This window comes from Leishmania infantum, chromosome 7 (genome assembly GCF_000002875.2).
Source record: "Leishmania infantum JPCM5 genome chromosome 7".
In the NCBI taxonomy this organism is placed as follows: Eukaryota; Euglenozoa; class Kinetoplastea; order Trypanosomatida; family Trypanosomatidae; genus Leishmania; species Leishmania infantum.
In genome coordinates, this window is record NC_009391.2 from 429,162 (window position 1) to 445,912 (window position 16,751).

A 16,751-nucleotide genomic window follows, 5' to 3' on the forward strand; every position below is an offset into this window, starting at 1 on the left:
CGTCTTGCTTGGCCGCGAGGTGGGTTTCCTACCCTCGTCCTTCTCCCTATCTTGTCGTGGCGTTGATCTGCACATGCGTGGGTCGGCTCGTGCAGCGCTGCCGCTGCTGCTGGGCCGGGTTTGTTTCTATTTTTGTGGTTGCGTCGAGCGCGTAGGATGATGATGAGGCGGTGGCGCTGTGTGTAGCTCCTTCTTTCGCCCCGCCCCCTTTCCCTTTTTTCCTTGTTTCGTTTTCTGTTACTGTCTGCCCGAGTGGCATGCATGACGGATGGCGCAGCGAAGTAGGTGAGGGGGCGGGCAAGCGGAAAGCAGTGGAGGGAGCGGCTTGTTGTTTTGCCACTCTCTCTCTCCCCCACCCTCGCTCCTCCACCGGACTCTATCGTTTCGCGTACGCGCAGACGTGCATCTATACGTCTGCCCCCTTCCTCCCTTCGCGTTGTGTCTTGCGTCTTGCGCTGTTTTCCCTCCTTGTTTTTCATGCTGTATGTATGTATGTGTGTGTGTGTGGTAACAGGACGCGCGCCTACCTCTCGGCGAGTGTTCATGTGTTGTGCTGCCGTGCTCGTGTTTGAATCGTCTTCTCTCTCGCCTCCCCTCGCCTTTTATATGTGCTGTGTGCTGAGTCTGGCATCTCTCTCTTCTACGCTTGCAGGTGCGTTGCCTATTGGTGCTCTTCTTCCCCCCTTCCCCTCCCTCCCGCTGCTCCACAACGTTTAGAAGACGAGCTCGCGTGTGTGTATGTGCATGTGTGCACAGTGCCGGGCCCTTGCGGTGGCCCAGGCGGTGCTGCACACTTTTATGTGTTGTTCCCGTGCCGCCCGCCTCGTCGTCGCCGTTGATATAGAAGACGTGTGCACATCTCTTTAGGAGAGAGTGAGCGCGTGCGGGCGGCGACGACGGCGGGCCCGCGTGCCGGCTCGGCTTCTCTTGCAGGTTTCTTTCCATGCTCCGCCGTGCGCAAATGTTTTTTTTTCGTTGTTTTCCTTCTCGTGGACGTGGCCCTCCCCTTCTCGTATTTCGTTCGCCAACGCGCTTCCGTGCGAGACTTCAACCAGATGAAAAGCCCGCATCACCGCAACGCCGATCACATCTGCTATTCGGCCGGTGCGCGCGAGCGCAGCATTCACCGCGAGACTGCCCTCTCGACGAGAGCCAAAAGCTGCTGAAAGCGAAGACTTCTCATGGACGTGCCAGCTACGCCATTGCCGCGTCCGTCCCTCGCCGCTCTTGAAGCCGCAGCGTCGGGAAGGCCCCCCACCCCTCTCCATAAAAAATGTAAACAGTCGCTTGAAAGAGGGAAGGATGGGAGGCGCGAGACAGGGTGTCCGCGGACTGCCGCTTCTCTTCTCTCCGCCTTTTCCAGCTCGCGCCATCATAATGTGCGAATCGAGATCCTCTTATCGTCTTGGTCTCTCTGGCTTCTTTCCGTCGCTCGTGCATGCGCCGGTCCCCGCGTGCGCTTCTCCTCCACCCGGTGATGTGGCATCATCCACATCGAAAGAAAAATACAAGTCAAGTGACGGACTCCCTCCTGTGCAGTACAAGCACACACACACACACACGCTGATATGCCCAATCCACTTGTGCGGCTCGGCAAGGAGCTGAAGGAGGCGACGGAGCACCCAGACCCGGACATCCACCTGGAGCTGTATGACCCCACCAAGGGCAGCAACTCCAGCCGCAGTAGCCAGGGCGCTGCGTCGCAGCCCTCTCAGCAGCAGCCCGGGCTTTACACATGGCTGGCCATTCTCAAGGGCCCACCCGATACACCGTTCGCGGGCGGCAGCTATCGACTGGTGTTGAGCATCCCGCACGAGTATCCCCTCGTCCCCCCGAAGGCTGCCTTTATTACAAAGGTGTTCCACCCCAACGTCGAGTTCAACACGGGCAACGTCTGCCTTGATATTCTCAAGAAGCGGTGGTCGCCGGTGTGGACGCTAAGCTCCGTGTGCCGCGCGATTCTAAATCTACTGGCGGAGCCAGAGTCGGATAGTCCGTTCAACTGCGATGCCGGAAACCTTCTGCGCGCTGGCGACATGGAGGGTTACGCGAGCCTGGTGCGGTACTACGCCATCACCGACGCGGGAGCGCCGCCATTCGCGGATAACGAGGAGTGACCGCTTGAGAAGAACCAAAACGATGGCGGGAGGCGACTGCGGTTCAGTGAAGCATAGCGCGAGGAGTTGAGCAGAGAGACTGAACAACCGGCGCTCCTGTTGTGCTTGCCTAAGCTTTTTTTTTGCTGCTGTTGTTGCTGTGGCTGCTTTATCTCCCCGTCACCTCTCGCCCCCTCTCACAGGACGGGCTCTCACGGTTATGGTGTCTGATGCGACGCATGTGTGCTTTTAGGATTTCACGCCCTTTTCATTTCGACATATGCCCCTTCCTTTTTCGCGGCTATAGGAGGTGTCTCTGGTGTGGAGGGGGGGCGGTGTAATGGTGGTGTGCTGTGTGGTTTGTGGGGTGTCGGAGGCGTCCAAGACGGGTCTTGTCCCTCTGCTGCTGTAGTGAGGTGCGCGTCCTTGTGCGGCCCCCTTGCCGTTGGCCCACGTACCTTCACACACACACACACACTCACGTGCGCGGCGCCGCCTTCGCTGTCGCATCGTTTTTTTTTTCTTGTTTTGCTCTGCCACTGCACGGAAGCTCATGCACAGCCGCAGCCAACGCGCACACATAAAAGGTTGCACCGCCCGTGGAAGCTATCACAAAGAAGCCAGAGAGCCGTCAAGCACATGGGGGCGCTCCCGCAGGGAGGGGAGGCCTTGCATGGAGAACGTAGCTTGCCGGCACCTCTCCAGGTTCTTCGACGGTTACTTTCGTCAGCAAGCCGTGCTCGTGCTCGTCGTTGCAGCCGCATTCAGCTCTGTGCTTTCCCTTTCTCTTCACAGCACTTTCGGCGCTGCCCGTGGTGCGGGTGATGGCGCCGACGACGTGCACCGCACCTCATCTCCTTTACCTTGCACCCTTTCTTCTCTTCGTCCCCCCTTCTCTCGTTGCTTTTCCGCTGCCGCTCCTTCTCCGCCTTGTGTCTCTCATGGGTTGGTTGTGCGCTTCGGTAACAAACTTGGCGATCTGCGCGTTGCTGCTGCTGCTGCTCACATCCACGCTGACCACCCTGCTGACTCGTACGCGCACTCTCCGCCCCCCACCCCCTTGTTGTTGCTGCTTCTCGTATCGGGGGCAGTCACGTTCCAGAGGACGTTCTGTTGTCACCCTTTTTCTTCGCCTATTAGCCTCCTTTGGTCTCTCCCCCCCCACACACACACACACCGCACCTCCGCCTATATCTCCTGTCTGTCGGCCTGTCGGTCTCTGTCTGGACGCTGTCCCCCTTCTCTTTGCCAAGCGTCCCTCAACGCTGTTTTTTTTTTTTTGGCGGCCATCACACCTGTACAGCCGCCGAGCGATCCCCCTATCCCGCTTCGTTCTGCGGGGGTGCCGGGCTTCTCGGAGATTCATCGACGCTGCCATTGTTCGCTCTCTCTCCACCCATTGGACCCCATCCCTGAGCCTGCTCCCTTCCTTCCCACCACCAACTCGCCATCACACATCAACGCCCCCTGCCCCCATTCCCGACTCACCACCATAGCTACGCGGACCTGCCGTCCCTCTGGCACTCTGTCTGCCTCTATCTGCTTTCTTCTACGCCCCACGCTGTCACACCGATACGCGCACCGGCACCCCCTCTCTGAGAGAAGCGGTCGACATTTTCGAGCCGACGCGCTCGATTTGGCTTGCTCTTGTTTCGCTACTCTTTTTGCCGCACGTGTTGGACCTCGTCTGCGCACGCGCACGCGAGAGGGACACAAGCGGGAGAGGAACGTTACAGTTGCTCCACATCACCCACCGACTCTCTTTCACCCAAACACACACACACACATACATACACACTGGTACCACGCCACCTCCTACCTCCCACCTCCCTCCTACTCGTACTTCTATTTACTATCGCCACGAGTGGCCCTCATACTCATACGCCATCTCTTCCGCCGCCGCGCCCCTCTTTACGCCCTTCCTCTCTTATCACCCTTCTCCGCTCACGTACAAGCCCACATACACAGGGGGAGGCGACGAAGGAAAAGACGTCGCTGCACCACGAGCACGTTAAGTGGAGGGAGGACGAACAAAAATACGGACGAGGAGCGGAAGCGAAACCCAACAGAAGATTCACGGAGGTGCACGAAGGAGGAAAAAAAGGCAGGGGCTGCACTTTCACACACGTCCTGCACCCACTCCACTATACACGTAGCCGGCGCATTTCTGTAGAGTACCATCGAGCTGACGAGCGTTCGCAAGACATCACTCGTATTGACCTCTCTCTTTCTCTCTGTGTGTGGCGCAAGTCTCTCGCGCCCTCCTTCTTTCTCACTCCTCTCCCTCGTCCCTCGAGTCTTCTGCTTGTCTCTTCGCCTCACCCTCCTTAACCGTGCGCGTGTTTGCTGTTTGGCGCCAAGAACAGCAACACCTCAAGGAAGGAGGCGAGAGAGGGAAACGTTAGAGCAGGGGGTATCGTCTCTCTCTCTCTCTCGTTTTTTTTTCTTGTGTGAGTGCGCGTGTGCCCGTCAGTGTACGCGTCTTTGTGTACACATCTATCCCTCATTCCTCCTTTCCTTCCTTCCCCCGGTCTCACTTTTCACAGCCAAGCAAGCACGGAGCCGAGTACATGCTCATAGACAAACTCGTCTCCCATCTCTCTGTCTGTCTCTGTCGCTGTGCCTTGTTTCTACTCTCTTCTTCTGTTTTGTGTACCGCATCTCTTTAGTTTTCGTTGGCTGTTTGCTCTTGTTGCCACCCCTCCCTTATTTCGCCTACTTGTGTCGTTGTCTGCCGCTCTCCGTGTCTGCCTCTGTACGTCTCTTGCTCGGCTTCGAATACACACGCTTCGCCACCTCCACTCTGCCTCCGCCCCACCCCCTCCCCCTCGTCTGTTTTCTTATGTATGCCTGTGCTTGCGCGTTTTGGTCAAGTGCGACTCATCACCCCCTTTTTTGTGTCTCCTTCCCCCGCCATCTCTCTCTCTGAGCCTCCCTGCAAGCGTCGCTGTGCGTGCACCTGCCACTTACCTGTTTTTAGCTCTTTCCCCCTTCTCTTCGCCCGCCTCTCCCCCGTCTTGGTCTTGTTTCCTTCCCCTCGTCATTTCACTCGTGTATGTGTCTCGCTCTCTTTCTCTCGGTTTTCACGACGCTTGCATCTCTGCTAAGCGCCCTTCTCTCTTCCTCCTCCTCTCTCTCCACTCCCCGCTCCCTCTCGAACCCGCCGACACCCTCGCCCAGCAGCCCGGCGCCTTCACGCTGTATCCCTCTTCCCTCTCACCGCACGCGCGCCTGCTGTCTTCGGGTGGATTGGGGGAGGGGGACTTCTACCATTTCGTTCGCATAACTCTCTTTTTTTTTGTATTTGGTCTGCCGCTTCGTTGGCGCTGAGCAGTTCTCTTTAGTGTGAAATTTTCTTTTTTTTTCCGTTGCATCACTGTGTGTTTCACGTTGGCTCGCTCCTCTCTCGGTCTCTTCCTTTCGTGCACGCACGCACTCTCTTTCTCTCCCCTCCCCTCACTCCCCCGCATTCCCCCTTCTCTCTTCACTTTCTTTGTTGTCCCCCCCCGCTGGCTGCGTCGTTTCTCTTCTTCGTTTGTAGTGTGTTATTCTCTCTTTTATTGCCCAATCCTCCCTCTCTTCGTGCGTGTCTCTGCCTGTCTTTATCTCTCTGCGTGTGACTCCCTAACCCCCCCCCCGTACTCGCCCTCCTTCCCACACGGCACCTCTCTTCTTTCCTTACATTGGTTCTCTTCCTCCTCCTCCCCCCGCCACACACTAGCCGCGGCCTCATTGCGAAAAGGCGCTTCACTGTTTTATTTGTCGTTTCCACCTCTGTTAGTTCCTGGATGCGCGTGTCTCTCTCTGTCCTCCCTCTCCCTCCCCCTCTCCTCCACTCCCTCTCTCTCCCTCTCGCCCAGCCTTCTGTTCGCTCCTCTTTTGCCTTTCCTTGCGTCTTCTCTTACGTTTCACGTGTCTCGTCGTCTTCTCGTCTAACTGCCTTGGCCCCCACCCCTTCCCCTCCGTCTGTCTCTCTCTCTCCACCCAACTGACATCCTACGCCATCCCTGTCTCCGTTTTGTTGTCCTTCTTCTCGTGAATCGTCTTCCTTTTCGACTGCCCCGCGCCGCCTCGCGACTTCTCCAGGAGGGCGCAGCAACGACGCAAGGGCTACAGCGAGTGCGGAAGAGCCCCGGGTTCCTTCCTCCTTCGCCCCCCCTCCCCCTATTGCTCCGCCCATCCCTCCCGCGAGACGCACGTACACGCGTGCGTACCCAGGCACACGTGGACGCGTGTCGGGGGAGGACGAGACGGCTGTGAGAAGCCCCCACATTCACTCTCCCTTCGTTTTTTTTCCCTGGTTCGGCTCCCTTGCCTTCGACACTACACTTGGCGTACCTGTGCTCGCGCTTCCCTCTTCCCCTTCATCTCGTTGCATCTCTCCGCGATTCCATACATTTAGCGTGCCCGCTCTCTCTCTCTCTCTCTGCGTGTCTCTCTCCGTATTGCATTACACACCTGGGGCTCACCCGCGTGCCTGTTTCCGTGCGTCTGGCTGGTGGCTGTACACTGTTGTGTAGCTGCTTTGGTTCTTGCTTGCAATCAGCCTCCGTCACCCTCACCCCCGCTCCTCCATCGATCCCTCTTCTTCCCTTCGCCCAGACTGTCTTCAAACAACGGGAGAGACGCACACCTCGTAACGCAACGACACCAAGGCGAAAGAAACACACAGTGGAACGACGAAGAGCGGAGAAGGGCTGCGCACGTGCCGCCGCCGCTACTTTCCACTCACTCACTCACTTACTCGCTCTCACATACCTTCTTTCCCTCTCCGCGCCGGTGTGCGTCGGTCTTCGCTTGACGCTTCGCCTTGAACATTTTGGTGTGGTCTTGTCTCAAAAGGGGTACTCTCTCCTTGTAGCGCTCCCTTCTTGTGTGCTGTGTGTGCATGTATGTTGAGTACTGCAGCGGCGACTCGTGCGCTTTTCGTGTCCCCTCCTCCTCTTCTCTTGGTTTCTCTTCTCTCTGCGTTCAAGAGAGCTCTCTCACTCTCTCACTCTCTCCCCCCTCTCTCACTCTCTCCCCCCTCTCTCACTCTCTCCCCCCTCTCTCACTCTCTCCCCCCTCTCTCTCTCTCCCGTCCTTCCTTCCTTTTCCTCTTGTGAAATTTGTTCTCAACTCCCTCACCTTTTTGTTGTTCTTGTGTGTGTGTGTGTCTCCCTCTCTTCCTCCCTCCGCCCGTTTTTCCTGTGTCTTGCTCGTCTTCTGAATTTTCTTCTTCCTCTCTCTCTCACTCTTCGTCACTGTTTTCGAATCGGTCATCTCGCTAGACATTGCCGTCACCGTCGCCATCGCTACTCGCCCTTTCGTTGTTTGTTTTTGTCATCAAACCTCCTTTCTTCTCTCTCTCCCTGTGTGCGTGCGCGTGCGCTCTATCCCTCCCTTCTCGCCCTCCCTCTTCTCTCTTCCACTCTTCTTGTCGTCGTCCTTTGTTTTTGCTTTTTCCTGTTGCTGTGAGGCGTCGTCGTCTTCCCGAGAACACGCGCAAAGGCCGGGGGTGCGCCTCCCTCATCTCTCTCTCTCCATCTCCCTCCTACTCTTGCTGCTGCTGTGCCTCCTCGCACTGCCGCGCTCGTGCGTGCGCGCAAAAACACACGCGCACACACATACACACAAAAACTTGCCGCTAAATTTGTTTTAAGATTTTGATCTTGCGCGCCCCCTCCCGCTTTCTCTCCACTCCCTGCCTCTCGTCAACCACAGCTTACCTATACATACGTGTACACACGTTCTCCGGCGCCGATACGCTCGCGAACGCATACGCAACCATACGCGCGGCCAGCTCATCCCGAGCGAACGGGAGAACAGGAAAGGCGCAGCTGAAAGAATCACAAAAGAGGCGCTCGGGGCTCGCGCGTCCTACAGATACTTCACAGGCTTCTTATACAAGTTAGATTTCCATTTTTTTTTCGCTTTCCCTTCCTAGTCTCACGGTTGCCGTTGCGCCGCCCTTTCCTCCCCTTCCGCGATTCTTCGTGCGAGTCGCCGGCCTTCGTCGCCTATCGCGCTCTTTCTCTCTCCCCTAGATCTCGTGTGCTGTACGAGTGCTGCACCTGCGCTGCTTTACTCCTCGTCTACTCCGCCGCTCCTTTAGTCTTTATCTTCACAGCCCTCCCTCCCCTCCCTCCGGACACCCCTTCCGTTACGACAATCACGTCGTGCATCCTTCTTCGCCTTGTTGTTTCGCGGCCGGCTCGTGCACAGAAATTCCGTCTTTACAAGGGATCTGCTGCTACACGTGCGCGCAGCTTTCAGCGGAGAGATCACCCTCTCCTCTCCCCTTGATCTCAGTCCTGTGCCCTCCTCCTCCCCCTCCTCCCTGTCTTTTTCCCCTTGTTCGTGTTTTCTGTGGTTGCCATTCTTCCGTCGGCCGGGTCATCTGCCGCAGCGGTGCGTCTCCGCCCTCCTTGTGTGGTTGTGTGCGCGAGCTGCCGTTGCACTCTATACACACACCCACGAGAGAGGCAACCGTTTGTGTTTTCCCTTTTCTCCTCGGCGTGCGCGTTGTCTTTGTGGGCCTCTCTCTGTCTCTGGTTGGGCTTGCGATCGGGTAGTTGTGTGGGCGTTGCTGCTGTGGTTGTGTTTGTGGTGGTGGCTGTGGGTCTGCGTCTTGCCCCTTCCCCCCTCCCTCCGTTAGTTTCTTCCTCGATTTCTTGTTTCCCACGGCCTCCTCCCCTCAACCCCTGCCTCTGTCTTTTTCTCTCCATCGCTTCCCCGCGCCCTTCTTCTTGTTTCCATCTCCCCCCTCAGAGTCGTTGGCATTCATCGATAGAAGTCCATGCAAGGACAGTGACGCCCCTCTCTTTATTTCACTCTCGCTCCTTCTCCGCTCTCCGCTCGTGCGGTGACGAGGAACAGCAGCAGCAAGGTCAGCAAGCGTGTGTGCTTGAGGACTCTGCCTGAGCGGAGCAGATCATCTCCACCACCTTTTTCCCCCTTTCTCGCCACCCCCTCCCCTTTCCTTTCTCTGTCTACCTCTTCTCGCACGCGTAGATCCGCAGTGGGCTTGTTTTGCTTTTCCCCGCCCCTCCCCCCTCCTCCCCTCTTCCGTTTCGTCGATTCTGGTTTCCGTGCAGCCTTCCTATCCGTGTCGTGCCTCTCTCTCTCGCTCGCTTTTCATTCGTCCAGTATAGACGCCTGTGCCGCTGGGCGGTCTTTCTGGCCCTGGCGCTCTCCTCGTGTGCGCGTGAGTACGCGTTTCTTTGGCGCTGCTCGCTGTCTTACGGCTTGGCTCGGGTGCAACGATCTCCTGACCGTCTGCCAGCCACTCTCTGCGCGGCTCTTCTCTCTCCCACTGCGGTTCCTCCCTCCCTGCCTTCCTTCCTCTTTTTTTTTTCCTCTCTGCGCGTGCGCGCGCACCTGTCGCTTTCTATCTCTGTTACTTGGGCAGGCTTCACTGTGTCGTGCGTCGCTTCTCCGTCCCCACTCTTCCCACTTCATTGAGCCTCCATTGCTTCCGAGCAAGGCTGGAGCATCTCCGCCTACGGGGGAGGGTCACCTTCGCTCTTTCTCTCTCTCCCGCGCACTTCGTGACATCTTTCCGTGGGTTTAAAGAGCTCTTGTCTGTTTCGCTGTCCTCTGGTTGCGTAACGTCTCTCAGTTGCAGTGCAGTCGCCCACGCGCACGTTCTCTCTTCTCGTTTTTTTTTGGATTTGTTGTTGTGAAGTCGACTCGTGGGTCCACGTGTGCAATTTCGTGAAAGGGACGCATAGACGCATTTGCTATACAGGGGCGGACGCACCCTCTGCCAGCCCCCGTGCTTCCACTTGTGTCTGTCTGTCAGCTTTTCTGTTTGCAAGGGCTTCGTCTCCATCCCCTCCTTCCCCTCCTCCTCCTCCTCCCTCCTCCTTTTTCTGTTTTTCTTCGCTTGCTTCCTTGAGTGTTTTCTCGTGTTGTTGTTTGATATCTTTACACAGACTCTCTCTGTCTGTTTTGTGAGCGCGCGCGTGTTCGTGTGGAATCTTTCCTTTCCCTCCGCAAAACGTGAGCTCCGCTGTACTGAAACGCATCCAGTCAAGCGCAGCGCTTTATTATATCACATTCTCGCCTCCTCCGTTGCCCTTTCCCAGCCATCCTTTACCGCCTCCGCCCCCACCTCCCTCGCTCTCCCTTGTTTCTTCGCCTTCTTGTGCGTTTTTTGTTGTGTGCCGCTGCCCGTTGTGTTGTATGTCTGCATCTGTTACAGTGGCCCCGTCTACCGTTTCTTCTTGCCTCCTCCCTCTCTACGCATACCCCTTCCCCCTTCCCCCTTCCCCACCACACACACACGTACCAATACGCGCCGTCTCTGCGCTCTCTTCCCCCTCTGCCTCTCTCCACTACCATCTCCTCAGGACTTCTTCGTCTGCTTCGCTTACCTGGGCCGATTTCCATTGTCCGTGCCATCTTGTTCTCCCTCTCTCCCTCTCTCTTTTACGTCTCTTGCGCAAGTATCGCTGCGTGTTGTCTGTGCCTGTGTGTGTCACCGTGACAGCGCCTGCGTACGAACCACTTGCTTTTTGTTTTCCCTTCTGTCTGTCTCAGTCTGCCTGTCTTCTCGGTCTTCTCTTGTTTCTGTGTCGTGCCCGTTGACGCCCTGCCCTGCCCTCCCCCCTCCACCGCGCGATCTCTTCTGTCTGCGTCTGTCTGCGTGTGTCTGTGTCTGTCCGTAACTTGGGCTTCCTCCTCCTCTCTTCTTGTCCCTTCGGTTGTTGCTCTTCCTTCTTCTTTACTGGCTTGGGTCTGCCAGAAGACACAACGGCGTGCGCGTGTGGTGTGTGTGCTCTCGTTGTTCGGGCCATCTCATCTGCAGGATCTGTTATTCTTTCTCTTCTCTCTGCACTTGTGCGTGTGCCTGTGCGTGGTTGTCTCTTCCGCCCTCCCGTCTTGTTCTCGCTATTGGTTGTCGCCTGCTCTCGTTCGCCGGCTGCTCTGCCTGTGTGTGTGTGTCTCTCTGTTTTTCCTCGCCTTTTCAGTGTTGAGTTGCCAACGATCCTCCGAACCACGCCCACGCCCACGCACACGGACATCTACACACACACACACACCCGACGCACACGCCCTCGGGCACATACACGCCCCCCTCCCACTCGACATCCCCCGCCTCATCATCTCTGCGGGGTTGTCTTTGTAGCACCATCACTTTTCTGTCCTTGTCTATCTGTTTCTCTCCCTGCCCCTCTCTCGCTCTCGCTTCTGTGAAAGTCCGCAGCGGCGGCAGCGTCGTCACCCAGTGCGCAAGTCAGCAGTGAGGTATAACCCGCCCTCCCCCTCTGTTGCTCCACAACGAGCCTTTAAAAAGCCGCTTAAAGTGCGCTCGCCTTCCTCGCTCTTCATTCTTTCTGCTCGTGCCTATTGTGTGTATTGTGTGTCTGGGCCATCTTAACGTGCTTCTCTCGGCGCTTGCGGCCCCCCTCCCCCTTTCCCTTCCTTCACCTGCCCGAACGCCGTTCCTCGTCGCCTCTCTCTCGGTCTCCGTCTCGACTTCTCTCTTGCGCACTTGCGAACGGTTTTGCTACAAGGCGCGCGCGTGTCTGCATCTGCGCGGGTCTTTGCTCTCCCCCTCCGCCTCCTGCTGATCTCTGGCTCTTCCTTTCTTTCCTAACGCACCCGAGAGGGCCGCGCCATGTACACCATTTCGTCCGATGCGGTGGACGAGTCGACCACCGCGTTCGAGTGGCGCGTGTGGGGCTCTGACTCGAGCGCCTCCACCCCCGTGGTGCCGCTCGGCGGTGTCAGAGACGCCTCACTGCGCTCCACGACGGCAGCGACCATGCCGGTCGCGTCGTTCTGGGGCGACTCCCGTGATGATCGAGGCGCCGCCGCCGCTGCCGCTTCCACAACGTCGCCGTTGACTTCTTCCACCTTGTGGTCGTCGGTGACGGTGGCGAACAACATGCGTGGCACCAGCAACGCCGCATACAAGGGCACACGCGCCCCCAGTGCTGCGACCACGCCAGCTGGACTGGTGGCGCTCAGCAGCGAGGGTAAGCGCATACCGTCGCAGAAGTCGTCGGCCGTGCCGGCAGACCTCAGCAGTCACTCAGAGCGCCCCAACGGCGACATTGGGGGCGGCACTAGCGTTGGCACCTTCAAGTACACAGCCGCGTCGTTGGCGGTGGAGCCGCCGCATTCAACGATGCCCACCACCTTTCGCGACAGCGATGACGGAGACGATGAAGCTTTTGATATCATCAAGGAGAGCATCAAGCGCCAGCTCGTCAGCATCGAGGAGGATGAGCTCGTCAGTGAGACAGCGCAAGACAACTTAGCGGCCGCTTTACGGCAGACACTTCAGCCGCAGCCGCAGCCGCAGCCGCAGCCGCAACAGCATCGCTTCTTAACAGTGCAGCTGCGGGGCGGCGCCGCCAGCGAGGCTGCCGGTGCGCGTCGGAGCGGCGACGATGATCGCATAATTCACATCACTAGCGCTGCTACACCCCCTGCTCCTCGGTCGGCTGCTGCAGCTCGGCAAGGGGAGATAAAAACGATCCGTTGCTCTTCTTCGCCCGTGTCGGTCGTGGAGCAGCTCGCTGCCATCAGCATTGGCCAGTCATCCGTGTCCAAGGTAAGTGTGCCTCTCACCAGTGCAAGCGGTGGCGACGCGAAGGGTTTTCGCTCGAAGCCACCTTCATCGCTCCCACAGTCTCCCCAGGCACCCGCCCAGAAGGCCGCGCAACTGACATCCCAGCAGTCTTCCGAGCAGCCGCTGCCGCAGCACCACGAGCCGCAGCAGCAAAGAGCTCCGGCTACGGTGCACCCGCTCAATGCTGCGGCGTCACGTGCGACGCTCTTTGAGCAACAGCGCCAGCCCTCGGCAAACGGCGTTGGCGGCACGGCCTGCGGCGCGAGCCCCCGCGCAGAGGCGAGCATCCACGCCGGCGGTCTACGCATCCCACTTCCAACCCCCGGTGCCCGTTCGATGGGTGGCAGAAGCGGCTCTGGCGAAATCGCTGCCGTGCAGATCTCCACCGAGGCCGCAAGTCGTACCCCCTTTCACATGGACCCAAGCCGAGACATCGGCAGCGGTGCGGCGACGGCGACGGCGACCGCGATGTCCTCGGCAACGTCAACGACGGCCTCATCGTCCTCGACGTCGACAACGCTGCAGAGCGGCCGTTTCTCCTCTGAGCGCTCGTCGTCGTCCAAGGAAGAGCCAGCCAGTTCAGGCCACCACTATCAGCAGTATCCCCGTCAGCTTCTCTCAGGTTCGTCTGTGACGCAGCTCAGACACGGCCGGCATCCGCATCAACACGAAATTCCGGCACTGCAGCTCGAGGGTTTACAAGAGCCATATCCCACGAATAGCCAACAGGAGTGTCTTCAGCATAAAGGCACACAGCAGCAGCAGCAAGAGCAACCGCCAGCGCCGCCGCCGCTGACACCACCCCCACCACCGCCGCTGCCGCAGCAGCAGCGTGTACAGGCCTCGTCGATGATGTCGTTTCAGGGTGGCCCAAGGCTCCCCAACTTGCCACCACACCTCCAGCCACAGCCGCTCACGCAAGCGCAGCAGCAATCCCATCTTCAGCATCCGCTACCGCAGACACAGTCTCAACAGTCGCAGCAACAGCAGCTTGGAGTGTCTGCGTCGTCTCCTTCAGCGGCCATGATGTCTGGCAAGATCTACGCCGCCACTCCGCATGGCCGGCTGATCTTGCTCACCCCTGACGGCGTACAAGCACCACAGGTGCAGCTGCCTCAGCACTCACTGCCGCCACCACCGCCACCGCCTCCGCCACCGCCGTCGACCGCCACCAGCTCGGCGCTCACTGGCAACTACGTCACCGCCAGCAACTACTCTGCTCTCTTCTGCCGCAACAACCCACTGCACTCTATGCGTTACCCCGGCTCTCAGCCAGAGAGCGCGGGGCGGCTGGCGGGTGAGGCGGTTCGTCCCAAGGATGAGAAGGGCACCGCGGCGACCCCCTTCAGCAGCTCAGAGCGTTCCGGCACCCAGGCGTCCAACACGACTGCCAGCTCTGCGGCATCAGAGAAGGATGTGCCGACGAGCCTCAACGCAGGACAGAGCCGCGACGACGCTGCGGTGAACCACGCCGAGACCCGTGCCTCGGTGGCCCCCGCAGTGGCCACTGCTGGCAGCGCGAGTGCCGAAGCACCGCCTCTTCCGGCCGCCCGTTCAGCTGCTGCGACTGGTGCATCGTCGGCAACAGTCAGCGGTAGCGGCGGTGCGGCAGCGCCTGCGGGTCGTGGCAGTCAACCGCCCACGGCCTCTGTAGCGCCGCTTCTCGTCCGAAACTCCCACGGCGCCTCCGCCGGTGAGCTTGCGCAGCGGCTTGGCAGCCACCCCAGCAGCAGCAGCAGCAGCAGCGCGAATGGTTGTGGCCGGCCCCTCCAGCTGCCAACGTTCCCAACACGCGAGGACATCAGCATCACCTCGTCCGCGGGTGGCGCCGACCACCCGAACCTCAACGCAGCTCCGGTTTCAACATCGTCTAGCAACGGCGCCGCCATGTCGCCTCTCTCGAGAGTGCAACCGAAGCTCGTCGATTCTGACCGAAATATTGGGCTGAGCGCGACGAACACTCTCACGCTGCCACCGAGCAGCGTCAAGGCAGACGGCAGCAATGCGCAGATTGCCGTGCCTGCGAACGGCAGCGGCACCGCAGCGACCGGCTCTCAAGGAGGTGCGGTAGCAGCGGAACTGATAGGGCCGAGCAACAACGCTCTGGGCAACTCCAGCACCTTCGCACACCTCCCCACGGGGCTCAAGCCGCACGACAGTGGCCTCGGCGCGGATGCCACAGTCGCCAGCAACAGTGGCTATGCTGCCCACTTTACGCAGTCGGCATCACAGCCTGCGCTTTCGGCCCCTGCGTCCTCCGCATCATACAGCCCACTGACAGCACTCGGCTCAGCAAACGGCAGCGGCGCCGCCAAGTGCATCTCGACGCAAGCGCTGTTTCGGCAGGAGCCGGCCGGCAACAGTCGCCTCGCATCGCGCGCGGACCTTTTTGCACAGGCTGCGAAGCCCGCCTGGCCAGACACCGTCTCTTCACCGTCCAAGCAGGGCCCAGCTGGGGCGCCACCGCTGCCACAGCGACAGCCGCCACAGCTGCAGCCGTCGCAGCAGCACCAGCAGCTCTACATGCAAGGGCTTTCTCCTCCGCCCTCGACACTGCACTCCCCCCTCGGCGGCCGTCTCCACGCCGCTGCCGACGACTCTGTCGTCGTGACGATCCCTGTCACGGGCGGCGACGGCACCATCACGGCAGCTGTCATCGCAGTGCCGTCTCCATTCTCGTACACTGAGGCCGGGGTGCAGCAGTACTGCCTCGGAGCTCTACAGCAGCAACATCCACAGCAACAGCGACCGCGCCCGCCGCCGCAGCGGCATCCCTTGCCGCCGCCTCCGCAACAGCAGCACTTTCATCATCAAGGCGCACCAGCAAAGGATCAATCCACTGCAAGCTGTGCGGGTGAGGAGGCGGAGTGGCGGCGGAAGCAGGATCTGATCACGCTGCAGCTCGAGCAGCATCGCCAGCGGCTCGAAAACGAGCTTCGGCAAGTGCAGCTGCAACAAGCGCAGCAGCAGCAACAGCTGCAGCACGCGCAGCACCATCATAGCCATCACCACCAACACCAGCAACAGCAGCAGCTACGGTATCAGCAGTCTCTGCTGCCGGCACAGACAACCATGGTCACGATTGACGGATGCCTCTACCGCATGGTGTCGGCCTCCTCAGCAGAGGCCTACGTGAACCGTGGCCAGCCGTGCCGTGATGTGCACTTTGTGGACAGAGACGCTCTTGCCAGCGACGGCTCCGCGGGGGCAGACGGCCGCACTGAGGCTGCATCTCTTCAACCGAGCAATCACCCCGGTGTGTGTATGCCCGTCTCCCCGCAAGCCCAGCTATCACCACAACAGCAACAGCAACCCATGATCATCACCGCCGCGGGTGATCGGAGTGCTTTAGGTGAGGCCACCTCGGCGGCGGCGGCGTCGCTCGCGAAGTCATCTACGCCTGGCACTAACGTTATGCTGATGATGCCGACGCCGTCTGCCTCGCACAAGGCGCAGTACGGATACTAGAGACGCTCCGCTTGCCTTCGTTGTCCTGCGCGTGCGCCGCGCACGGAGAGGAGGAGAGACGACAGTGAAGAGTCTGGACGGCGATGGAGGCGTACCGTCAAGCAGTACAACCGCCCACATCGCTGCTCTCATCGTTCTCTCACCGTTGTCGTACTGCTGCGGCTACTCGTGCCGCTTCCATGTGACCCTCCTCCCCTCCTCCCCTCCTCCCCCCTTCCCCCCTCCCCTTCCCCCTCTTTCCCCCTCGTTCCTGCCCTCTGTGTCACCTTCGGGGTTCTCTCTTGCATGCCTTGTTGACATCGCTAGTGGTACACGCGAAGCAGCACCGCATCGATCCTCCGGAATCTCGGCGTCCACAATGTGCACAGCACGCGCTTTCAAGGCGAGCGAGATGCTCGAAAGGCAGAGCGACCATCACCATGCACGCCAGCCGACTGTACCTCTGCGCGTGCGCATGCGTCTCTCTCTCCCTCTTGCTGTCTTCATTCCGAAAGACGACAGCAGCCGCCAGCAACAGAAAAGAAGAAATGAAAGACAACGACGAACGGATCCGTGCGAAAACTCAGGCTGCGCAGATGGAGCACGCAGGGACCTACTCCGTGTCGGGATGTATCAGGACCACG

The 16,751-nt window shown here is 59.4% G+C and overlaps 2 protein-coding genes across 2 annotated transcripts; both read left to right on the top strand.

Moving 5' to 3' along the window:
- Positions 1 to 1,568: 1,568 nt before the first annotated feature.
- Positions 1,569 to 2,117, top strand: LINJ_07_1000 (putative ubiquitin carrier protein; the record flags this gene model as incomplete). Its single annotated transcript, XM_001463265.1, has 1 exon — positions 1,569 to 2,117. One exon carries the CDS (start codon positions 1,569 to 1,571, stop codon positions 2,115 to 2,117), a length of 549 nt encoding a protein of 182 aa, XP_001463302.1.
- A 9,583-nt stretch (positions 2,118 to 11,700) lies between these two features.
- Positions 11,701 to 16,128, top strand: LINJ_07_1010 (hypothetical protein, unknown function; the record flags this gene model as incomplete). Its single annotated transcript, XM_001463266.1, has 1 exon — positions 11,701 to 16,128. One exon carries the CDS (start codon positions 11,701 to 11,703, stop codon positions 16,126 to 16,128), a length of 4,428 nt encoding a protein of 1,475 aa, XP_001463303.1.
- Positions 16,129 to 16,751: the final 623 nt, after the last annotated feature.